We start from the raw sequence: 26,088 nt of genomic DNA on the forward strand, positions 1-26,088 counted from the left end.
CAGAGTAAAACACTCACATGGGAGGGCTCAGTTCAAGGGGTGGGACAGAACAGCCAGGAGCCACAGCAGGAGAATTTGAAACAGACAGGGAAAATCACCCACTCAAGAGGGGCCAAATTTGGGAAGAGGTTGGGCAGGCTGCTATCACCGACATGTTTTATGAAAAATCCTTTCCTTAGGATTTTCCCTCCTGAGAAGCTGAGAGGCCTCAGGAACAAAATGCAAACAATGATTGTTTGCTGCTGTGGAATGCAACAGGTGGATCTGGGATTGGGCTCATGTGGTTGTTTCTAATTAATGGCCAATCCCAGTCCAGCTGTCCAGACTGTCTCAGTCAGTCCAGGCCTTTGTTATTCATTCTTTTTCTATTCTTAGCTAAGCCTTCTGATGAAATTCTTTCTTCTGTTCTATCAGTATAGTTTTAATATAATAAATATCATAAAATAATAAATCAGCCTTTTGAACATGGAGTCAAGATTCTCATCTTTCCCTGGTCCTAAGACCCCTGCAAACACCTCCACAGGCTGTGGAATCTGAACCCCCAGGGGCACAGGGCACGTTAATCAGCTCCCCTGGCCCAAAGTGGCCCCACAATCTCAGCCTTGATGACATTCTATCACTGCCTGATGCAGGTATAACCCACAGGGAAAGGCTCAGCTCATCAATCTCCTCCCCCAGGCACTGCCAGTGGGAGAAATTCAGCTTTACTTAGCAGCTGCAATTTTCTTTCCTTTTTTTTTTTTTTTGTTTTGTTTTGCTTTGTTTTTGTTTTTTTTTTTTTTTGTTTAATACAGCTTTATTTAGAGAGCGCCACTTTACTAAAGGCACACACATGATTAAAAGTTAAATTAGCACAGGAGTATTTGACTGCAGGTAAATATGTATAGTTCTTAAAAATAAAGAATGAAATTATCACAAATCCAATCCCTATTTCAGAGCTGAACATTCCTTAATAAAATATTATTTTTATTATTATTATATTATTTCATCTTTATTGATATATGATATATCTATAATACAACATAATATCATAATATAGTATCATAATATAGTATCATAATATGATATGCTATAATATACTATAATATGCTATAATATGCTATAATATACTATAATATGCTATAATATGCTATAATATAATATAATATGCTATAATATGCTATAATATGCTATAATATGCTATAATATAATATAATATAATATAATATAATATAATATAATATAATATAATATAATATGCTATAATATGCTATAATATAATATAATATAATATAATATAATATAATATAATATAATATAATATAATATAATATAATATAATATAATATAATATAATATAATATAATATAATATAATATAATATAATAATTATTAATAATATTATTATTATTAAACGTTTTAAAACCCTAAGCAGTGACTTCTGTTTTCACAATTAGAACTTGCAGAACAAAACTTACTATATAAATATGAAAACCAATAACTGTATTTGTTACTTACAACATAACTTATCATTTAATTATTTTATTTCAAATTTATATTTCGTTTGGTTCTTTGTTGGTTTCTTGTTTTGGTTTTTTTTGGGTTTCTTGGGTTTGGTTTTTTTTGTGGTTTTGTTGGTGTGTTTTTTTCCTTTTTTTGGGTTTTTTTGGTTAGTTTTTTTTGTTTGTTTTTGGGGTTCTTTGTGGTTTTTCTTTTTTTTTTTTTCTTTTTTCTGTTGTTTTTTGTCTTGTTATGGTTTTTGTGGGTTTTTTTTGGTTTGGGTTTTTTGACGGGGGGCTGTTTGTGGCAGTTTTTTTGTGTTTGTTTTTTTTTTTTTTTTTTGGGGTTTTCCGTGCCTTTTTTTTTAATATATTTTTTTCCTTAGATTTTGGGAGGGTTTATGTGCTTTTTGCGGTTTTTTGTTTGTTTTTTTTTTTTTGAGGGGGGGTCATGGAGGTTTTTTTGTGAATTTTTTTTGTTTGTTTGTTTTTGGAGTTTTTTGTGAGTTTTTTCTGAGTGGGTTTTTTTTTTTGTTTTTAGGGTTTTTTGGGGGGTTTTCGTGGTTTTGGGGTTTTTTGTGAGTTTTTGATGCGGAGGGGTTTTTTTTTGGTTTTTTTTCGGGGCTTTTTGTTGTTTTTCTTGGGTGTTGGGTTTTTTTGGTGAGGGTTTTTTTTGGGTTTTATCTTTTTTGTGTGTTTTTTGTGGTTTTTTGATGTGGGATTTTGGGGTTTTGTTTATTTTTGTTGGGGTTTTTTTTGTCTGTTTGTTTGTTTGTGTGTTTGGGGTTTGTGTGTGTGTTTGTGTGGTTTTGTGGGGTTGTTTTTTTTTTTTGGAGTGTTTTGTTTTGTTTTTCTTTTTTTTTTCCCGTTCTCTACAACTTCCCTCCATCCCAAATTTCCCCGCCTCCCTCCCTCCGTCCCTCCCGGGGGAGGAGCTGTCCGTCTGTCCGTCTGTCCGTGTTTCCCATGCCTGGTACCCAGGGCCGCCTCCCCGCCGCGGGGCTGCCGCGGCCCCAGCAGCATCCCCGCTCCCAAAATCCGCTTTTTTACCCTTAAACCATGGACCACGCCCTGGTGGAAGAAGTGGCCGCATCACTGGTGAGAGAGTTTCTCAGCAGAAAGGTAAAACCCGAGCGCGTTTCCTGCCGGCCGCAGCGGGGAAAGGGGAGGGAATTCAGGGATGCTCGGGGGAAAGGAGGTCGGGGATGCTCCGGGATTGATCCGAAATCAGCGGGGTGGGAAGGGAGAGCTCCAGGGGGAGCAGCCGGACTACATCTCCCACAGTGCCCTTTTACTGCCGGGATGGAGCGGCTTCCTCCTGCTCCGGCGAGACTGGGAATGACATCCAGAAACGCACTTTCACTTTGGCTTTCCTTGTTGGTTGCAGGGTTTTGTTTATTTAAAAAAAATTAAATTTTCTTTTCTTTTTTGGCCTTATTTAATTGCCTGTTTTGCTGTCGTCCTTCTGTTTGCAAGAGGCACAAAATTGCTATTTAAAAAATTATATTAATTATATTAATTATATTATATTATATTAAATATATTATATTAAATATATTATATTAAATATATTATATTATATTAATTATGTTATATATATTATATTATATTATATTATATTATATTATATTATATTATATTATATTATATTATATTATATTATATTATATTATATTACATTATATTATAGTATATTACATTATATTACATTATACTATATTGCATTATACTATATTGCATTATACTATATTACATTATACTGTGTTACATTATGTTAGTTTATATTTGTTTATATATAAATATATTCAATACATATATTTACTCATTATATATAATAACTAAATTATTATAAATAAATATAATTAAACATATTTAAATATATAAATATGATAAATATATTAAGTCAATATAAATATAAATATAAATATAAATATAAATATAAATATAAATACATATAATTAAATATATTAAATAAATATAATTATAAATATATTAAATATAAATAAATATATAAATATAAACATATAAATATATTATGATTATATAATTATTTATAATTGCTTTATATAATTCAATATTTTGTAATTCAATATTTTTTACTTTTATTATTTCATTTTATAAAATATATGTTATAAATAATTAAATACAAGTATACATTAAAATATAATTATATTCTGTAAATATAAATAATATATAAATAAAAATATAAATAATATATAAAATAAATATACAATAATATATAATAAAATATAAATAGAAATAAAATATAACTATATTTTGTAATATAAATATGTATTATAAGATATAATTATATTTTATATACTTTTAATAACATTTTAAAATAGTATTTATTTATTTTTTTAATTAAGGCAAAAGGTCACAGTTTTAGATAAACTGGTAACATGCATTTTCCCCCTCCAGTTTTCAGTAATAACTCAGCAGAAAAGCCATTTTTTGACAGTGGGGAAAGGAATTGAGCTAAGGGGAGGGAAGAAGCCATTGTGCCCGTCACAAATGTAATACTATAAAGCTAATTTCAGACTGCACAGGCATGTGGGGAGTGTGGGATTGAGCAGACTGGAAACCACCTTCACATTTCCATGTAGCAGCACCTACTATTACTTTTTGTTTTGTTCAATCCTTAGGAAATAGTGCTGATGTTGGACCCCCTGTGTCAGGGATGAATTATATCAGAAATTAAGCAGTCTCTGCCTCATTAAGTGTTACACAAACCTCAGTCTCACATTTTGTATCCTGTCTCTAAATTCACATTTTCAAAACAAAGGGCATTGATAATCCTTTGTTCTTCTGCTCCCCCCAGATGTCTCATACACATCAGAGCCTACAAGGATAATGATCCTTTATTTACCACAACGTGCCCTCAATTTCATAAATCTGAGCCAGACGCTCTGTCAGCAGAAAAAAAGAAATCCTTTGTTGTGACAGTAACCCTCCCCAGAAGGAATCAGGGCTTTCTCTCTCAAAATGGAAGCCTGGTGTTGTACCACTTAAATTATTTTGGGATCCAACTCACAATAAATCAATGTCTCCCCCCAGAGAGTGAGATGCTCTTGGGTTTTGTCTCAGAAGTGCCCATGGGTGCTTCTTGGATTCTCTGCTGCTCACAGTGACCCCAAGGAATGTTAGAGATTCTCTTTTCTCAGCCCAGCACTCGAAGAAGGAGTCAGGGCTCTTCAATTCTCGGTCTCAAGGTTGTTTATTGTTCCTTATCTATGAAAATTTTTTCTTTTGTCCAGCTCAGGTCTGCTCAGCAAGACAGTCCAGGGCACTCTGCCTGCCCCAGGGTGGTGTTATGTCTTTATACTAAAAACTCTGTGTACAATATTTACAATAATTTCCCAATACCTGTCACCTGTGTTAGACAGTGAGCTTCTACTCTAGACCAATCTAAAAGTGCCAACATCACCCAGAAGATGGAGGCCAAGTAGAAGAAGGAGAAAGGCTGGACACACCCAGATCCCTCCATCTTGCCCCCTGAACCCCCATTCTAAAAACCCCAAAAATCTATTTTTTCACCCCGTGACAAATTCACTATCATTCTACTTAAACTGTCGTGGCTTGTAATCTTTTATATAAAGGTTGGTAATTGTTTTTTCCAAGGGCTAAATCAAAGGCACAGGGGTCTTGGGCTCTATGCCAAGGTCTCTGAGCCCCCTGGGCAGGGTCTCCAGCCCTCCAGGGCAGCCAGAGGAATTTCCTGGGTTTCCACAGGTGCTGGCTACAGACTGAAAGTTGAAGACCCCAAACCAGCTGCTGCCATGGAGATGTGACTGATTTCCAACCTGAGGCTGCCTGGAATAACTTCAGCTCAGGGCATTTCCTGCAGACCATCAGTCTTAGCAGGCTGTTTAGCAGCTGAAGTCACCTGCATAGAGGCTTCTGGTTTTTTTCTGTTCAGCAATTTCCATCTCACATAGCCACCCTAATTATTTTCACATCCACGGGCTGCTATAATTCAAGATTGTACCATCACAGCACAGGTTCTGAGGTTTTCCTGGTTGCAAACTGCTGCCATCCACAAACCCAACCAAACCCAGAGTAAAAGCTTTGGGCTCTGACACTTTTCCTTCTCAGGGTTTGAAGAAAACCATCAGCACCATGGACCGGGAGCTTCCCCGCTCTGCGCTCAGCATCAACAACAGGAATGAGCTCAGGAATGTCCTGCACCTGCACTCCCTGTACAAACAGAACAAGGTGAGGGAGAACCTGGCACCATGTGCCAGTGTCCTTGCATGCCCATTGCCATTTGCAGCTTTATATGTGGCACAGCAGATGGAAATTAAACTTTCTGGTGTTTATTACCCTTGGAAATGCAGTATAAACAGTTCACTCATAACTTGAGGCACCACAGTGATTTTGGTATCTTCATATAAAGTCTATAAATGCCACTTCACACAGCCCTCTCCCAGTGTAGAAAAGGTGCATTCTAGCACAGTTTCCACACTTTGGAGTATTTAGCTGAAATGAGGGTCAGAAATCCCCATGACAGGTTGCTTTTTTTTTGTGTCCTGCTTCCTTCTCTTAACACAGCAGCACCTTTGAGCTCTTGACATTCTCTAGCTGCCATCTTCCATTTCCCTGGATTGTCTGTACAGTCACTCCTGGGATGCACCCTCAGGTAACTCTAGGAAATGTTAAAATGTTCAGTGGCTCTACACTGTAAAAATCATGCCCTGCAGCCAGGCTAACACAGAGTTTCAGTTGCCACCAAGAACTTTATTGTCAGATTATTCCCTTTTCTGACCCAGAGCTGGGGCAACTGAGAGGTGTTTTAAAAGCTTTTATTCCATTTTCAGTCTCATGTGAAGGGTGAGACAATACAGATGTTACCATTCACACCATCACAACCTGAAGCCAACCATTTCCTAATTCCAATACATTATAAAGTGTTTCTTGGCCTGTCAGCTTTAGCCCCACCGTGCTGAAAATGCCTTAAAGCCACCATCTAAAATTACCCCTCGTGGGTCTCACTACCATGCTTCTTTCCTAGTTCTAGTTCTCCAAAGTATCCAGTCTTATTTGAAACTTGTTTCTGATTCCATTTCTCTCTCAGCAATGTCTGTCCTATTCCATGGCGTTTCTAAGTCAGCATTTCTCATCTCAAGGTTTGCACACATTGTGTGAGCCTTCTGTCAGGCTTGGAGAACTCCCTACAAATTAATTTCTCTCACTTTTCTCTTTTTGGCCAGGCAAAGGAGAACCCACTGAAGACACTGCTGGAAATTATCACCAGTTATTTCCTGGAGCACCGTGGCACTTCCAGGAGCTCTGGTTCCAGCTCTGCTCTGGCAGCTGCTCAGAGTAAGAGCTCAGCATCCCACCCACCCGAGCTCCTGGATGAGGATCATGGCAATGCCAGTGCTCTGGATGAGAGCAAAGCTCAGGCCTCCAGGTACAGTCTGATTTATTTCTCCTTGCCCTGTGTATTCACTTGTTTTTTCTTAATGAAGGGAAAGAGCTTTAAATGTTTTATCATTTATATCTGGAGCTCAACTTTGTTTTATTAGCTATCCTCGTAACACAAACTTAATTTTCTAGATTATCAAATTTTTTTTGTGCAAGCTACCCTTCAAAAATTATCTTTTATGTTCTCTGCCAATTATAAAGACTGATAAACTCAATTGCATCTTTCAGTCACTGAAGCACATTGAACTAGGGGATTTCATGCCTTTTACATTGGAAATACTCAAATTGAAGCAGGTTTGGAGGTAAAACAAACCACCTGTGCTCAGACTATGAACATATTAATGCCTTACATAGGCAAAAACAAGTTTTGCTGTCTTAAATTGTGTTGTTAAAATAGACCTTACAGAATACCTGAAAATAGCATGTAAGCAAGTTTTTCATTTATTGATACCTCAAAGAGGATTAACAGCCCTGTACTTCCATAGGACGCTTTTAAAATGGGCACAGAAGTGTAATTCAGCTTCCCAGCCTCCACCCTCAGGGAATTAATCAGGTTTTGTTCTTCATCCTAAATGCAACAGGCTCAAAGCAGCCAAGTCTGAGCATCAGTGCCTGAAAAAAACCCATGAAGTCATTTCTTATAGGGGAAGAAAGCCAAGATGTTTTGAGCTCAGAAGCAAGGCTTGAAAAGGAGGCAGTGCAAAGGCTTTTTTCCCCCTTTTCTTTTTTCCTTCCTCTTTTTGTTTTTTAATCCCTTTTTCTTTCCCTTTCATAGATCTCTCCCACAGGGGAGTCCCTGACACTGCTCTGGGAGGGCACAGCAGCACCCAGGGGTGTTAATATTGGAAGGGACCTTAAAGATTATCTCATTCCATCCCAGGCTGCTCCCAGCCCCATCCAGCCTGGCCTGGGACACTTCCAGGGATCCAGGGACAGCCACAGCTTCTCTGGGCACCTGTGCCAGAGCCTCCCCACCTTCACAGGGAAGAATTTCTTCCCAATATCCCACCTAACCCTGCCTTCTGCCCTGAGGCTCATCCTCACCATTGGCATCCCCTGTGGGCAGGGGAAAACCAGGGATTGCCAAGGTCAGCCAGCCAGTGCCTGAAATCAGTTTTAATTTCAACTTTAATTGTAACTTTTAACCATGCTCTCAGGGGGGGAGACTTTGATCAGACAGGACTCTGCACTGGTTCATTTCGAATGAGTCTGCTTTGATTTTAACTTTGCTCTGGGAGGTTGCTGTCAGTGTCTGTAACTTAAAGCAGCCTCTGAGCCAGCCCCCCTTGGCAGGGGGGGGTTCTGTGGAGCTGGGTTGGGAGTAGCAGTCCTTACTTTTCCTGATGATTCCAGAGGTAGATCAGGCTCCCTTCAGTTTACATACATGATGCTTCAGGTTTTAGCTTTTATATTTTCACATTCTGTGCTGCTTTAGTGTGTGGGTCTGGGCTCACATCAGGGGGTGCTGAGCTCTGTGCACAGAGCAGGGAGACAAAACAATTCCTGCTCCAGCTGGGCACCAAGGACAAATGAGCCAAATCTCAGGCCAGGAGCACAAACCCCGTGGGCTGGAGAGAGAAAAACAAGCAGGGTGGGACTGCAGGGGCTGAAGCTGGGATGGGACAATGAACTGCAAGGTGCAAATGGAGCAGAGCTGATCCCAGGGAGAGACCCCGTGCCCGGCCGGGCATTTTGGGGCCATTTTGGGTCATCTTGGGTGCAGCCCTGGCTGGGCTCTGGTGCTGCCCCAGGTGCATCCATGGAGGAGATCCTTTGGATAAATCCCTGCTTTATTCTCTAGCTCTGTCCAGCCTCTGCTCTAGGGCAGCCTGCACAAGGCATCACACACATCACACACAGCGTGTCCTCAGCACACGAGACACACTCCTGGGAAAATGGGTTAAATAAAAGGAACATTTTTGTGGTACAAGATGTTTCAACTAATGAAGTTGCTTTACAGTGAATTAGGATGGAGGAAAACATCCCAGAGGGAAAAACAAGTTCAGGGACTTTTTTCCTTGTATTAAGGAAGGCGAGTGGTTTTGAGTTAGACAGAATTTAAAAATTTATAACGGACATGGAGCTGGGAAATACTCAGTAAAATAATTGCAATCACAAAAGTGCTTTTGTTTTTGGACTAAAATAAGTGTTCTACAGCTGAACAAAGAGTGAGAGGGGTCAGTAAAGTCAGTCTAAGTTACAGGAGAGCAGAGGATGTGAGAAAAGTGTTAACAAATTTTCAAAAATGGAGAAGGAGCGGGAACTGCTGGTTGTAGCTTAGGACCTGTCTGATATAAAAAATAAATTTTACTTTTCTGCTATGATACACAATCATACAATCACAGAATGGATTGGGCTGGAAGGGAGCTAAAAGCTCATCTCATTCCTCCCCCTGCCCTGGGCAGGGACACCTTCCACCATCCCAGGGTGCTCCAAGCCCCATCCAGCCTGGCCTTGGACACTTCCAGGGATCCAGGGGCAGCCACAGCTTCTCTGGGCACCTGTGCCAGGGCCTGCCCACCCTCCCAGTAAATAATTTCTTCCCAATATCCAATATATATTTCCCCTCTCTCAGTTTGAACCCTTTTTACATCAAAATATGTAAGCATGGGATGGTGTTACCCATATTATAACCAATTGTGACACCTAATAATGATGAAATAATGTCCTCAAGTCCTACATCCAGATGTTTAGGTAAAAAGTGACTGCATTTGATTACCATTTCAAGGTAAAATGTAACTTAATTTAACAGCACTGCTCTGATTAGCTGGTTTTATTAATTGTGCATAACTTTGCTGTTTCAAGCTTTTCCTCTTTCTTCCCTCGAGGTATGATGCTGAGAATCCCCTGGATAAAATCCCTCCACCCAGAAAACATCAGCACAGAAGTGAAAAATGCCACCCAGGGACAACCCACAGCAGTAACTTACCCTGTGCTTGGGACAAGAAGTTCAAGGGCAGTCAGGAGGATTTAAAAGCAGCTGTGATTTCTGAGGAGCTGAAATCCACAGGGAAGGAGAAGTCCAGGCCCAGGGCTGGTCTCATTGCCAGAGGAATGATGGCTGGACCAGTGGCAAGTTCACCAGAGGTGATTCCCAACACTTTATAAAATGTTTGGCTTGCCCATGGATTTTAGATCCAGCCTGCTGGGATAAAAAAGTCACTTGCAAATAATGTTCAAATGCCATCTGCATGGTAATGCAGAAATTAAATCTGCAGGCTGAAAAGAAGGGGTTAGTTAGGGAAATGGTTGTGCTTCATGTCAGATAAATGTCAGATAAAACCCCTGCAGGCAACCACCCCCTGCATGGCTGTGGTCTCAGGTCACTGAATTCCTTGATAATTCTTGCCCATTCTTGAAACCTCTGGGCAGATTTGGTTTTCCATTTTCCTATGAGAATTGCTTTGTTACCTTCACAGTATCTGTTTTACTCTGGTTTTTTCAAGACCCTGCATTTAATTAGTGGCAGTTTGGAACTGAAAATTGCTTTCAGTTGAAAATATTTTTCTGAATTGATCAAATCTCAGACCATATTCCATCAAGAAGTGCTTTCAAAGCATGATTAAAAAATTTTTGCCTATTTTTTTTTCCTTTATGCTTCTTTTTTTATAATGAGAGGGACTTTTCCAATGTAAAATTAAGCTTGTCATAATGAGAAATTAAAATATTTAACTGTGACATTTAGGTAGTACTGAAGAGCATATGGAAATTCAATGAATTCGTTGGATATTTGTAAATATCTCTGATTCAGAAGTAAAGACTAGATACCTGTTGTGGTAGATACCAATAAAATATCTTATATGCCTTGATTTCCTGAGCTGGATACAATCCCAAAATTAAGCTTTTTTGAGGTAATTTGTTGTTGTTCTTGGCAAAACCATGGAAAACACGCTTTAATTGTAGGCAGTATCTTTAATACTGCTCAAATTTTAAGTGAAAGTGGTTGTCTGTTTTATTCCTGATTTTTTAATAATCTGATTTACTCTCTAAGCTGGTTCCTAAAAATGAATGAACAGGTCAGCTCAGAAATCAGTGCTAAACTTTCCTTTGCTTTTTGTGTTTATTTAAAGATAAAGGTGACATTTTAACCAATGGCTTTCATGGCCCTTTCTTCCAGGATCCCCAAAAAAGGAGACTTTCCAAAAGATCCACGAGCATCAGCAGCACAGCCCAGCCCAGGGGAGAGGAGCACGAAGAGCATGACCTGAGTGTCCCAAGCCCTGATCTGCAGGACAGCAAGGCATCTCCAACAAAATCCCACCTGGAATTTGCATCCAGGACTGTGCTAAGCTCACACACCAGCTCTGCCCCTGAAAAACCAAGGAACAGCCCCAAAGATCCAGAGGACTTTTTGTCCAAGCTGCTGTCTGAGAGAGAGAGGGCCAAGACAGAAGAAAGGAAATCTCTTCCGAGCTCTGGTGCAGACAGCAGTGAAAAAAGCCTTAAAGGGAATGTCCCTCACAGACATTCAGGGGCTGGGAGAGAAAAGAAGGAAAGATCCCTCAGGAAAACTGAGAGTCGGTTGTCAGGCCACAGGTGAGAGTATTTCTGGGGATATTGTGCTAAACCAGAGTTTTTATTATTTTTCTGCACTATTTCGTGGTATAAAAATTCTAGAAGTGTCTCCCTCTGAGAATTCCAAATATATATTTTTGGCCTTTCTCTCTCTTATGTTCTTAATTGAGGTTTTTACATTTTTTTTTAAATTTTTCTAGAAAATATGTACAAGTGGGAGGCATAGCATTTTTTAAATTTATATTCTAACACTGATTTCTCAAAATTATTATTGCTATTTTGTATTCCAGTTTAATTTCTTATTGAGATACCATATATGAAGGCCCTGTTGAGAAGGAAGCAATTACACATTAGGCATAAGTACATTTATAAGTTAGGGGCTGTGGGAATTATCAAAATGGGGGTGTGTTGGAGCTGCAGATGGGCCAGGAGTGGCACCTGCTTCCTATCTGGAACCAAAAATTTGCTGAACAGAGCATTCCACAGTGCCAGAATTCCACATTCATTCAATTTGAAAAAGATTAACATGGAACAGGCCAAAGTGCCACAGTCTAAAGTCTTAAAACTCTGGTTTCATACAGCTTGGATGGTCCTATAAGGTAGTGCTGGTCCTATAAGGTAGTGCTGATCCTATAAGGTAGTGCTGAGCCTATAAGGTAGTGCTGAGCCTATAAGGTAGTGCTGGTCCTATAAGGTAGTGCTGATCCTGTAAGGTAGTGCTGAGCCTATAAGGTAGTGCTGGTCCTATAAGGTAGTGCTAATCCTATAAGGTAGTGTTGATCCTATAAGGTAGTGTTGATCCTATAAGGTAGTGCTAATCCTATAAGGTAGTGCTGGTCCTATAAGGTAGTGCTGGTCCTATAAGGTAGTGCTAATCCTATAAGGTAGTGCTGGTCCTATAAGGTAGTGCTGATCCTATAAGGTAGTGCTGAGCCTATAAGGTAGTGCTGAGCCTATAAGGTAGTGCTGGTCCTATAAGGTAGTGCTGATCCTATAAGGTAGTGCTGGTCCTATAAGGTAGTGTTGATCCTATAAGGTAGTGCTAGTCCTATAAGGCAGTGCTGATCCTATAAGGTAGTGCTGGTCCTATAAGGTAGTGTTGATCCTATAAGGTAGTGCTGATCCTATAAGGTAGTGCTGGTCCTATAAGGTAGTGCTGGCCCATCCCTTCATCCTTTCCACTCTCAGGATGATTTTTTCCTCACACTCAGCATTAATTGAGGTAGTGAAGAGGGCTGCAGTGGCCTTTGGCAGCTCCCCAGCAAAGCTGAGAATATTGAATGTATTATTCCTGGTATTGGTAATCAGTGAATGAGCAGTTCATGATGGATGAGCCCCAGAGGTGTGGTGGAGTTCCCTGGGAAGGGAAACCAGTGGTAAATCTCATCCTAAAAACCAGTGGTAAATCTCATCCAGACCTCCCTTGGACATGCTGGCACGTCCCAACCTTTGGAGAAGCTGGGCTGGAAGGGGGGTGACCCATGGGAAGTGCTGCCGTCCTGTCTGTGCTCCATCCCTGCAGGCAGGGAGGGGTTGGGAACAATTCCCTTCCCTCCCAGAGCTGCTTTGGTCTCAGCAGGAGCAGGAGAGGGAGCCCTTTCCCAAGCAGAGCCCTTTCCTTATTCGTTCCTGCTGGGCAGTGGGAGCTGCAGCCAGCTGAGTGTCAAAGGGATCTTTTCTGAAAAATCCCTTCACCAGGATTTCTTCTCCTGCAAAGATGAGAAGCCTCAGCTCCTCTGTGTTTTGCTTGTCTGGAATGTGATTTGGAGATTGTTCATCCAAACATGTGAATTGTTTTTAATTAATGGCCATTCACAGCCAGCTGTGTTGGACTCTGAGTCTGTCACGAGCTTTCATGATCATTCTTGTCAAGCCTTCTCATGTATCCTTCCTCTTTCTTTAGCATAGTTTTAGTATATAATTTCTTTTAATATAATATCCTAAAATAATAAATCAGCCTTGTGAAGCATGGAGTCAGATTCTCATCTCTCACCTCACCCTGGGGACCTCACAACACCACAGCAGAGCATTTGGTCCCTGCTGAGCTCCGAGCTCCTGGAAGCACCCGCAGGACCCAGCAGGGCTGCTGGCACTCCTGGAGGTCAGGGGGAGGAATAGAGACTCCAAATAAATACCCACAATATCAGGCCTGGCTCTTGCAAAACTTTTATTTCCCTTCAGCCAAATCCTGCAGGTTTTGGTTAAAGTGATTGAGCGGTTTAAAAAATGAAAAATTACAGTGGTAATACAGTGAAAAATTACAGTGTAAGTACAGCAGGTATTTGTCTGGATCCTCTTCCATTCTCTGTTACTAAATCCTAATCTAAGTATTTAGATTAGCAGCTGAAAACCTCTGTAGGATTAACCACAGCTGGCTCATACACAGCATCTGCAATTCTGGTTTTGTTTCCTATAGAAAACTAAAGACAAATCTTATTTTTCCTTTCATTTACTTTACTTTTTGATTCTCTTTTCTCCCATGCCAAAAGTGCTGTAACAGCATGCAAGCTGAAGGCAAACATATGAGAAAAAAATTGGAAGTTAAACTACTGCCAAGCTTCAAAAGAATACCTGGCCATAAAATATCCTAGGGAAAGGCAGATCCACAGCATTTTGACTCACACCTTTTAATGAAAGAAATCACAGGGATCAATGATGGCTCTTTATTGCCATGATTGTATTTTTTGCCAAGTCATGAAGGGTTATTTAATAAAAAAAAATATATTATGCTGTAGAGTTTGCATACCTACCCAGATTCTACAGGTGGGTTTTATTTTAGAATTTTTGTTTTTAATTAATCCGTGAGAAAAGCAACATATAGGTGGCAGCAAATCTTCATTTATCCTCAGCTGTAAGCAGCAAGCAGCCAGTTGAATTTCTCAATTCAGAGAATCCCACAGCACCAGTCTGGAAGGGACCTCAAGCATCACCTGGTCCAACCTTCCTTGGCAGAGGCACAGTCTAGACAAGGTGACCCAGCACCCTTTATACCAAATCTTAAAAGTGACCAGGATTTGGGAATTCAGCTCTTTTCCTTGGGGGATGGTTCCAATGGCTGATTGTTCTCTTGAAAAGTTTTCCACTTGTGCCCAGTTGGAATCTCCCCAGGAGTGATTTGTACCCATGGCCTCTTGTCTTTTCCATGTGATTCCATGGAAAAAGGGAGTTTCCATCTTATTTGGAGCCAGGCTTTAAATGCTGGGACGTGGTGATGTTGTGCAAGCAGTGCACACACATTTATACAGAAATATGTCAGTAATTCCTCCATGCTCCTTCTCAGCAATTTTATTTAACTTAACAAATAAAAATGACATTTATGTCTCAGTTCCACTTCAGTGGAGAATTTGAAACCACTTTCAGGTCATTTTGATGCTCTTGTTTATTGTTCATTTTCAAAGGAATATTCCCTTTTTTTGTTGAGTCTCTTCCTCTCAGTTGTATGCAAGGCCAAGTGAAATGTGGATTATTCACTACCTTTTTTTTTTTTTTTTTAAGAGATTTTGAAGGGACTAAAACCCTAAATTTAAAAGTACCCAGTCCAAGATTCCCCCTAAAAATTGCTGTGTCTGTGGTTTCTTGAGATTCATAGGAACTTGGGAGAGATGATATTGAGGGAACATAACTCAGGTCACAGGGAGCAAATTAATAAAGACTTTCCTGAGTCTTTTATCCTGGGTAGAACCTGGAATGGCAGCAAGGAAATGTTCTCTGCTTCCTTTAATCTCTGAGGTACGATTGGGCCAGGTGACCTCTAAATCATCCTGTGATTCTCCTTGGTGCTGAATCCCCTACTGGAGGGGAATATTTATCATTAACCTCAGCACACAGAGTAAAGAATGAGTGGAATGGAATTCATGATCTTTAGAAATTATTAAGAAATAAATGGGTGTTGAAGCTGATGACTGTCCTTGCATTAAAGACTTTCTATTGCTTTTCCAGAAACAAAGCCACGATGAATAATGACTTTTTGGGAAGGTTACGTGGGGTTAGAAGGTCAAGATTGCCCCATTTCACAGCTTGAGCAAACAAAATTGGGGAAAAGCAAGAAAAACCCACTTCAGAGCAGTTGAGAAACAGTTCTTTTGTCTTGACTAAAGAGGCGTGCTGCAGTTGTTGCTCCTGCAGCCCCTGAAGTGTTTTCCTAATTTTCCATTAAGTCTGTCAGTGCAAAGTGTGGTGGTGCTGTGGAAACCCTTCAGTTGTCAGCTGGGTAATTTTTGGATGAGTAAATCTGAGCAGGCAGTTCTGCAGTGGGGTGCACCCAACTTCTGCTGAGTTAGAGGGGCAGATTTGATCAGTACAGCTCCATTTCTGTTCTGGTAGTTACAAAGAAGAACATGTGATACTTGAAATTCTGGTTTTCACATACAAAGCCAACCAACTTCCCTCCCCCAGCTCCAGGAAAAACAGCATAAAATTAAAATCAGAGCACTGAAATAAAAAAAAAAAAAGGGTAAAACTGGACCAAGGGAACAAAAGGACCTGAAGTTAAAGATATTTCCTAGGAACTCCAAGGGAATGGCTCAGAATCAGAAAGGCACAAAGAACTGGGAGTATCATGACGTCAAAATAAAGATTTCCTGCTGCCATTAGTGAGCAGGGGGATGCAGCAGTGAATCCCATTGTCCAGAGGCAGGGATGTCTGCAGCTCCAGGAGCAGGGAGGATAATTGATTCTGCACTCATCCTTCCATTGTAAACACTCCCCTGGATTACAATTACCTGATTGTGCCTGGCCACCAGTGCTGGCTGCAGCCTGGCTGTGCTGCTGCTCTGCTGCAGCATTCTGCCAGGGCAGAGGGGGATTCCAGGCACCAGGCACTGCTGTATGCCTGTGGAAGTTGGATTCAGGTGCCTTTTCTGATGCTTCAGGTTTTAGTTTTTATATTTTTCAGACTCTGTGCTGCTTTAATGTGTGGGTCTGGGCTCACATCAGGGCATGGTGAGCTCTGTGCACAGAGCAGGGAGACAAAACAATTCCTGCTCCAGCTGGGCACCAAGGACAAATGAGCCAAATCTCAGGCCAGGAGCACAAACCCCGTGGGCTGGAGAGAGAAAAACAAGCAGGGTGGGACTGCAGGGGCTAAAGCTGGGATGGGACAATGAACTGCAAGGTGCAAATGGAGCAGAGCTGATCCCAGGGAGAGACCCCGTGCCCGGCCGGGCATTTTGGGGCCATTTTGGTTCATCTTGGGTGCAGCCCTGGCTGGGCTCTGGTGCTGCCCAAGGTGCATCCATGGAGGAGATCCTTTGGATAAATCCCTGCTTTATTCTTTAGCTCTGCCCAGCCTCTGCTCTAGGTCAGCCTGCACAAAGCATAATTTCCAACCCAAAGCTGAGCCTCTCCCATGCACTGTGGCTCCAGGAAAGTGCCAGTGAGCTCAGAGCCAGGGTTTCTCCTCCTGCCATGGTCTCTCTGCTGAGTTCACCACAGCTGGGCACTGTTCAGGGCTTCCCATCCCCACAATTTCCCTCCCTGTTGGTAAGAAGCCTTTTCCTAGCATTGCCCTGTGTTCTAACACGAAAAGGGTTGGGTTAGGGAATTGCCACAGACACCAAGTGGAACGTTTCTCATATTTCATAGAGTCTTAGAAATTATGGATGGAAAAGAACCTTTAGGGTCATTTCTTTCTAAGGCAGATTAATCACTGCTATGTATTTTTATATTTGCTGTAATACTTTTTCCAGGTTTTGTCTTCTCCAGTCTTAAATGATTCAGGTGACCCCTCTCCCCAGATAGTACATTTACTTTTTAGCAGTTCCTATTATAATGATTTTTTTTTGCTATATTCACTTTCTATTTGCTATTTTTTGCCCTGTTATCCATAGCTGAAGTTGATTTTTTTGACTGCTGTTTCTTTTTCTTGCTACATATTCACCTCTGTTAAAATACTCTAAATATTTTTCATGTTCCTTTAGGCATTTTTTGTCTGAAGCTTGTACTGTCTGCTAAATATTTTTATCTTTGCTGCTCTGAACTTTTGCTGTTGTTTTTCTCTTAGGATTTACTGATTTGTTTTATATTTTCCCCATGTATTTAGGGGTGTCTCTGGCATTGTCACACTGTGACTCTCAGATAACCGGGCAAGAACTGCCACCTTCTGCTCCTGGCCTGATCCTCAGCATTATAAAATCACAGTACAGGTGAACCCATTGTGTTAGTGAGAATTCTGCTTTTTTCTCTTTCATAAATTCCACAAAAAAGGGCCCTGGAAACTTATTCATAGAAATAGGAAATCCCTAGAGGAAAAAAAATACAGATCTTTAAACAAATTCCTTAAATCCTTTAAAAATATATTCAGGGTTGTTTAGCTGTTTTGGTTTTTTATTCTTTTAGATATCTGACACTTTCAAAATATTATTGTATAAATATAAGGATATAATATTCCTTCCCAAATATTATTTTAAAAGTCTTATGGTCCTTAAAGGATTGATATTCATGCTCTCTGTCATTAACAGGAATAAAAAAGCTTATTTTCCATGTGAGGACTGAGCCAATACCTGTCAGTTATAGATGGTTGAGTGCCTAAAACTGTAAATATCCTCTCCTATCTTTTTATCCTGCATCATCCCCAGCCACAATCTGGGCTGATCTGCATTAGGAGATTGGCAGAGAACATTGGCCATGAGTTTTTGAGCAAGTCCTGAGCAGGATTTGGTGTTCCCTCAGTCAGTGTGAGCAACAAAGCAGAGCACAAGCAGCCCAGGAGATTTCTGGACTGCGCTGATAATTTCTTGACACAGTGAAACAGGAGAATTCAATGCCTGTTGAAGGTTAAGATATGAATGTCTCATTTCATAAAGAATACTAATTAACATTCCAGCTTTAATGCTATTTTTTAAAAATAAAATTGAACTTCCAACTGAAAGGAAAAACAGTTCCAGCTAAGTTATGTAATGTACATTATTTACCCAGCAGATTTGCTTGGCTTCAGTCTTTCATACTGTGAATTTCGGTGTGAAAGTAGGTTTTCTAGGAATATTCTGTGTTGTTTGCCTGGTGGGCTGCAATATTTCAGTGTTACTCACAAAATCAGTGTGTGGGATGGGCTGGCACTTGTCATTACTCACTGGCAATTTGGTGAGTAACGAAGTTTTGATCCTGGGAGGCGTTGAGCAGTTCCTAAAAGTCCTCACCACCTGGATAGCCAATTCTGTGGAATGAGGGCTGAGCTCCCACAGTCAGGTCATTTCGGACGTGATCTCGTTCAAAACCACCCAGAACGCCCCAGATTATTCCAGGATTCTCAGTGTGTGTGTGAGCAATGCCTGAGGAATCAACTCAAATTTTCCCACTGTCAGAGGAAGAGGATGCATTGGGCTGGGGTGGTGTTTCTAGAAAGTGGGAGTTGAGTCAGAGTCTGGCTGGAGCAGCCCAGGAGTAAATTACTTTGATGCATTTCCTTCCACCTTTGTCTGCGGTCTCTGCATTGTCCTTCAGCCCCACTTTGCATCATCTCCAGTGCTTTGGGGTGGGTTTGGAGGCAGGAAACACGGTGAGAACAGTGCTGGAGCAGCCCAGGAGTATTGTGTTTGCTGGGAATGCCTCGAGGATGGCAGGAATGATGAATCTGACTCCATGTTCTCAGAAAGTTCATTTGTCACTTTTTAATACTTTATTATATTAAAGAAGGCTATACTAAACTATACTAAAGGATACAGAAAGGATATTTACAGAATGCTAAAAAGATAATAATGAAAACTCCTGACTCTTTCCAGAGTCCCAACACAGCCTGGCCCTGATTGGCCTAAGAGTGAAAACAACTCCCAGCAGAATGCAATGGAACAATCACCTGTGGGTGAACAATCTCCAAACACATTCCACATGAGCACAACACAGGAGAAGCAAATGAGATAAGAATTGTTTTCCTTTTCTCTGAGGCTTCTCAGCTTCCCAGGAGAAAAATCCTGGGTGAAGGGATTTTTTCAGAGAATGTGAATGCCACACGGGATTAAATCACATTGGCATATTTCCTTCCACCTCTGTCTGGGGTCTTCAGCCACACTTTGCATCATCTCCAGTGCCTGGATTGGGTTTTGGAGGCAGGAAACACAGTGAGAACAGTGCTGGAGCAACCCAGGAGTAAATTATATTGGCACATTTCCTTCTGCCTTTGTTTGGGGTCTCTGTGTTATCCTTCTGCCACACTTTGCATCATCTCCAGTGCTTGGAGTGGGTTTGGAGGCAGGAAACACGGTGAGAACAGTGCTGGAACAGCCCAGGAGTAAATCAGGTTGCCACATTTCCTCCCACCTCGGCCTGGGGTCTCTGTATTGTCCTTCAGGCCACACTCTGCATCATCTCTGGAGTGGCTTTGGAGGCAGGAAACACAGTGAGAACAGCCCAGGAGTAAATTAGGGTGTCACATTTCCTTCCACCTTTGTCTGGCATCTCTGTGTTATCCTTTAGCCCCACTTTGCATGGGGCAGGAAACACAGTGAGAACAGTGCTGGAGCAGCCTAGAAGTGAATTACATTGGCACATTTCCTTCCACCTTTGTCTGGGGTCTCTGCATTTTCACTCAGGCCACACTTTGCATCATCTCCAGTGCTCTGGGCTGGTTTTGGAGGCAGGAAACACGGTGAGAACAGTGCAGCCACACCTTCCTGGAGAGAGGAACCAAACCCTCCTGGAGGGGTCCTGGTCCCTTGCTCCAGGGCTCAGCCTGGCTTTGACTCATCCAGCTGGCAGCAGAGGAATGTCTGTCAAACAAAACTGCCTCATCCATGGGGAATATGGATTTAACTCACCCATGGATGAAAAGAGAGGTTGTGGTTGCCAAATCAGGAGTGAAAACCTTCAAGTGCCCGGAGTTGTGTAACACCTTTTGTAACATAATGCTTGGACCGGAAAAAAGGGCCTAAAATAAAGTTATAAACTATTGTGGCTTTAGTGTGGTGCCAATGGATTTATGGCAGCAGAGCCCATGGTGTAACATCTGTGGGGCTGCCATTTGCCCTTTTGGTATTTTTCCAGCACTCCATAGGAAGAGGCACTTTGCAATTACTGGAAATGACAAATGGCTTCTGTATCATTTCTTTATTTTTGGAAAGGAGGTAAATCTGGAGAGGTCCAGCCTGTTGCCTGAAATGCAGTCAGTCAGTTGAGAATTTGCATTAGAGGACCATGGAGGTGTGTTCCAACTCAAACTATTCCACAACTCTGTGGAATTATTGCTTCTTAAAAAAAATCATTTGTGTGCAGGTAGCACAAGGAAGTTTTTTTACCCCTATTTACCCCTAAGATTACTTTACCAGGAGGTAATATCTCTGTGGGCTCTCCAGTAACCTGTTTTTTGAATTCACCTTTTTTTTTATGATAAGGTAAGAGAGTACCCCATCCTCAGTGTAAGCTTTTATCTCCCAGTTTAACAGTTGGTACTAGTTTTCAGGAAGATAATTTATATTGTTACAATGGTTTGGACTGTTAAAAATCTGAGGTTTCTGACAGGAAATGGAAGACCACAAATATTCCACATCATTAAAAATTAAATGGCCTGAGAGTTGAAGGCCCAAACCACTTTATGGATGGTGAACAGAGCAGAGGGTGGATTCATCTCCAGTGATGTGAATTGATTTAGTGCCAAAATCTGGGAGCCCTTTTCTATGCTTTATGTAGTGTCTTGTGGGTGCTGTGCATTTTTATTTAGTGGAGTTTTATCTCCTTCTTTTTTAAATTTTACTGATTCCTGTTTATTTTGCTGACAGCAGTTTAGAGGTGCTGAACATAATGGTGAGTTCACACTGAGCTTTGAAATTCCAGTGGGAATTTCACACTCCAAAATCTCTGGTGGAGAACAGTAGGAACAAAGCAGCTCCATTTTTATTCTAATTTTGATTTTGTAGCTGGAGATAACTATTTATTCACAACCTATGGATGAGCTTTGTGTTCAGGTGAGCCAAACTTATCAGGCACTTCAAACCACCTTGTAGCTCAACCTGTGGTTGTAGTAATTCTTATTTTATATACAAACCTTCCCAACAAAGATTTCACATTGTCACAGTTAGTAAAATTCAGCAGGACAAATGCAAATTCATGTGTGAGGGAATCTATTTCTATCAGAAGTGACCACCTCTATTAGAAATTACCCTTTCAATGCCAAGTTTCTTATTTACCTGTTTTATATCTGTCAGTGTTCACAAATCTATCTGTCATCTGTTCACCAGTTAATTTTTCATATTGCAAATGTTCAAATCAAATCAGATGCAGGTCTTCACTGAAAAGGAAATTAGGGGAAATTAGGTGGATGAGCCTCTGTTACCTTTGTCAACGTGCCTTGCCAACAGGATAGAATTTATATTAAATCCTCATGACAAGACCTTTTTCCTGTCGAAAAATATTGCCTGGCATTGATTGTGATCATGTCCTTTGCATCTTTACAAGTTCTTTTAATAATTCTGATTTTATAATTGTGCCCCAAAGCAGAGATAAGCTGCACCACACAGAATGGCCTTTTTTACCCTCTTGCAAACAGCAATGGAGGGATAATTTTTTAATTATCTACTCTGCAGATTTTACTCACAATTCCAAGAATATCAGATATATCTGCCTATTCTGTATCCAGTAGAAAAGCTGTTGTAATCTGGCAATGAAAATGGGTTTCACCACCACCTTAAAGCCACTGATATTTAATTTTTAGGCCCCTTTGTTTATTTGACCTCTTGTGAGTGTTGGTGTAAATAGGAAATGGTGGAATGCACATCCATTATTGTGCCAAGGGGCTCCCTCTCTGCGAGTTCAGCTCTTCTCTGTAAATCCATTTTCCTACAATGCTTGGAGGCCAGAGAGGAATGTTCAAATATTTAGAGAAAGTACTGTATAGTATGTTTAGAATGAAACATATTTTCTTCCTGTCCCATTTTCCTGCCATGATGGATGACTTCCCCCTTCCCTAAGTGTTCCAACCAATTGGTTTTACACCTACAATAAATTTTCCTGGAACAGAAGCCCTCTGCTGAAATGGAAATTGCAATAAATGTCCTGGCTGTTTTGAGAAACACGAGTTCCCCTCAAGGAGGGGAGCCTCCACCTGCAAAAATACCCCACTTAAGCAGAAAACACCCAGCATTAATCTTGGGTGTCAGTGCTTTCCTCAGCTTGATGGGAATTCTCAGCCTTGAGAATTCCGAGCACTTTGCATCCCGGGCTTGGTTCTTCCTGGAATGGGTGTAGAACCAACCTCTTTTAGACTTTCCAGACAGAACTAACACTACAAACACTGGTGCCAGGAGAGCTACATGGGAATTGTACTGTGGGGGGGGCTGTATTTTCATTTAGAAATGGGAACTGAAGTGCTGCATTAAGTGTCAGGATCACAGAATCACAAAATCACAGAATGGTTTTGTTGGAAAGGACCTTAAAGATCTTAAAGATCATCCTGCCATGGACAGGGACACCTCCTGCTAGAACAGCTTGATCCAAGCCCTGTCCAACCTGGCCTTGGAAGGTGTTAAAAACTCTTGCAAGATTAGATGGAAATGGATTGACTGGGAAGAAGCACTAGGAAAGAAGAGAGAATAGTTTGCAATCTCAGACAAGACAAAAATGTGGCTTTTGGTTATGCCTGAGGGACGTGACTTGGCTGAAAAGTATTTTATTGGTGAATTTATTGTCATTAAGACCCTTTCCTTGACCAGGAGAGAGGGAAATAGTTGCAAGCAGCTATGGGAAGGGAATCTCAGCTGAAATTCATGTCAGGAAACACCAAGGGGAGATCTGACTGTGTTGTAAAATACCCCACAATCAACTCTATTCAATTCTGTATCACATAAAAATACAGGAATACTCAGTGGGAGCTCAGGGCTGCTTATGCCACTACACAAATTTGCTCTCAGTCCTCTTATTTTTATTGACCTGCTGGGCCTCCCATTTATTTTTACCTGAAATTCCTAGAATGTGGGTGATTCATTTCCATTCTGTCTGGCCTGAATCAGGGCCACCCACATTTCATTGCCTCCATCCTTTAACTTATTTATAGCTTAAAAGAGAAGTGTTTCTGTTCTTATAGTATCAAATACTATCTGTGAGAAAGCTGCCAAAATGCCTTTAAACTGGGCAAATCCTGAGTGTGATATGTCTGTGTTCTGGTTTTATTATTTCATTCTCTGAAAAGGAAATTAAGCTCATGGAAAGTATGTGACATGACAGCAGTTGTTGCTGTAATATCGTGCCTACAAAGAATGTTGCTGAGGAAACTATTCCATTCTATTTTTGAAAGGATTGTCAGTGCAATTCCTTTTTTTCCAAAGCAAAAGCCAATGATACAGTAATGCTTTTTTGGAAAAAAAAAATTTTTTTTTAGAAAAGGTTTTTCGAAAGTTTTCCTTGATTCTGAATTTGTTTTGGTGTGATTTCAACTGGAAGAATCAAACCCCTTTGGTCTCCAAAAATCAAATGTTTTATTTCAGCTCTGACTTCACAGCCAAGTTTAAATGCTTAATCCTTTTAGCAGTTATTTATAAGAATTTTAAGCTATTAATTGTGTAATATACAATTAAATCACAAGAGGAGTTGAACAACTGATCCCTCTTAATGGATTAAAAATGTACCCTGGTAAAGGAGCCAGTCTAAGACCTATTCCCACTTTTATTATTTGGATATTTCAAGTAGTTTAAAGACTAATTTGAATCTTACCCTGAACCCTGTCAGGGATTTAAATTTTATTTTATGACCTGATCTGTCATATCACACAAATGAAATGAGATTGATGCTGGAACAGGACTGAAATCCCAAATCAAACACAGGGTATTGCTCTGTGCTGGCTGCTTTTCCTGATAAACTCCTGGAGTGCAGCTTTCTTCCACTGAAAAAGGCTTTTCTCAAAAACCATTTATTTCTTAGACCATGTATTTGTTTTTTATATATATATATATATATATATATATATATGAACACACACATGTAAAAGTTATATTAAAAGTTATATCCTTGTGTGGAAATGCTCCCTATTTCCTATTGTTTATTCAAACACCTTTTGTCATTTAAAATTAACATTTTGTCATTAATTTCTTGATTAATTTTCACATAGGAGGTCTCCAACATCCACTGGCTGTAAAGAAGACCAGACAAAAGAAGCCCTAGAATTGGGTAAGTTATGTCAAGTTTCAGTTTGGCTTTTGCCATCTTTTGTATTGTTCAGAGCAGCTGTGGCCACATAAATACATAGGAGTGGCTTCTTTTGTAACTCTTAGTTGATTTAGAGCAATTGCATTTGCTATAAACTTCTAAATAGACAAATCATTAAGAAATAATCAAACAAAGGCTGGCTCGTGTATTTTTATCTGCCCTTTCTGGCCAAAACTATTTTCCTTTTTATAAAGACAATAAATGTTAATTTTGATGTTGATGAGCCCCTAGCACTGAGTGTGCTGGGGAAAACAATTCTTTCCATCCAACATTTGAATTTATTTTTTTTTCTTTCAGTTGATGTTGAAGATGAAGAGACAACTGGAGAAGTCAATAAGACCCCAGACCTTTCAACACTCTCTATGCTTCAAATAGTATCAAAGGCAATTGATATTTCTCTTGCAAAAGTAAGAGTAGTTATGGTAAATATAAACAGATTTGTGGGGTTGTTATTTGAGTTTCCTTAGCCAAAGCTGCAGTGGGTTGCTCTGAGTTGTATTTTTGAACATGTGCTGTATTCCTGAGTATATTCCTTGTCCAGGTGACAGAGTAATGTAGGGATGCCTAAATTCAGAAAAATACCCTCATGCATCAGCCCACTTGAAGCACAGATAATAGCTTTAATTAACTAAGCTTGTATTATTTCTTTAATGCCCCTGGTCAGTTACTCATGTGGTTATTCTCCAGTCCTTTCAACTGGCAGTGGTTTATTATTCCCCTCTCACTGTTTCTGCCTTTCTTATCTCCCCTATTTTGAGCAGAGATGAAATTATTAAATACTTTCCCTTCCCATTCAGACAGAGTAGAAAAAAATCCCAGACCAAATAATGAGGGTGTTTTCCAATTTCACTTCTAGATCAGTGAGCTTGGAGTAACTCTACCAGCCCTGAGTAGTTGTTTTTTTTAGTTTCCTGAGCTCTGCTCTAGCATGAATGCCATTTATTTAGTGTGGCTATTGCTGGCCCTGGTCTGCAGTTGTTCAGGGCCAAGGTCTGGATTTGTGCCACCTGAAATACAGAAATCAAACATATAATTAACATTTCTCTTGTAGAGGGTCCTTTTCTCCCTCATGTCCCCATTGGTTGCTCTTCCAGCTGTTAAATTTCAGGCAGTGCACTGGGATGCTTTCATGGGAAACTGTGCCCCAGACATTAGACATAAATATTTTCCAGTGCTGAGCAGCTCCCAGCATTATGAGTGGAAGGAATATGGCAGGAAAAGGAAAATATTGCTCCTTTTCATTGGGGTGTTGCTATTTACAGTATGGATAAAACAGAAGAGGATGGTTGTATAGTTAGTCATTACCCTTCCACACTCCTCCTTTCTTTTCTACAAATTACAGTGTTTTGGGTTTGTTTTAAAAATAAGATTATTTTTCCTTTCTTTTATAGGAATTAAAAAATCTTCTGTTTGGCTCCAGTCTTTGTTGCTTCAGTGAAGAATGGAAAATCCAGAGTTTTACATTTAACAATATCCCACAGCTAAAATATGGCATTGTGCAGAAAAAGGTACTGTAAATTCCTTCCTAACACTGATCTTTGCT

At 40.2% G+C, this 26,088-nt stretch overlaps 1 protein-coding gene across 1 annotated transcript in view; it reads left to right on the top strand.

The window, feature by feature from the left end:
* The first annotated feature begins 1,559 nt into the window (after positions 1–1,559).
* Positions 1,560–26,088, top strand: part of MINDY4 (MINDY lysine 48 deubiquitinase 4) — a 77,883-nt gene continuing 53,354 nt past the window's right edge. Inside the window, exons 1-8 of the mRNA XM_084206681.1 lie at positions 1,560–2,600; positions 5,574–5,693; positions 6,689–6,891; positions 9,734–9,992; positions 11,023–11,441; positions 24,448–24,506; positions 24,843–24,952; positions 25,937–26,053. Of these exons, the coding sequence (XP_084062807.1) occupies positions 2,538–2,600; positions 5,574–5,693; positions 6,689–6,891; positions 9,734–9,992; positions 11,023–11,441; positions 24,448–24,506; positions 24,843–24,952; positions 25,937–26,053 (1,350 nt within the window). The 5' untranslated portion in view covers positions 1,560–2,537. The remainder of the gene's footprint in view (positions 2,601–5,573; positions 5,694–6,688; positions 6,892–9,733; positions 9,993–11,022; positions 11,442–24,447; positions 24,507–24,842; positions 24,953–25,936; positions 26,054–26,088) is intronic.

The sequence above is a fragment of the Fringilla coelebs genome (genome assembly GCF_963513975.1).
Source record: "Fringilla coelebs genome assembly, chromosome: 1".
Taxonomy (NCBI): Eukaryota; Metazoa; Chordata; class Aves; order Passeriformes; family Fringillidae; genus Fringilla; species Fringilla coelebs.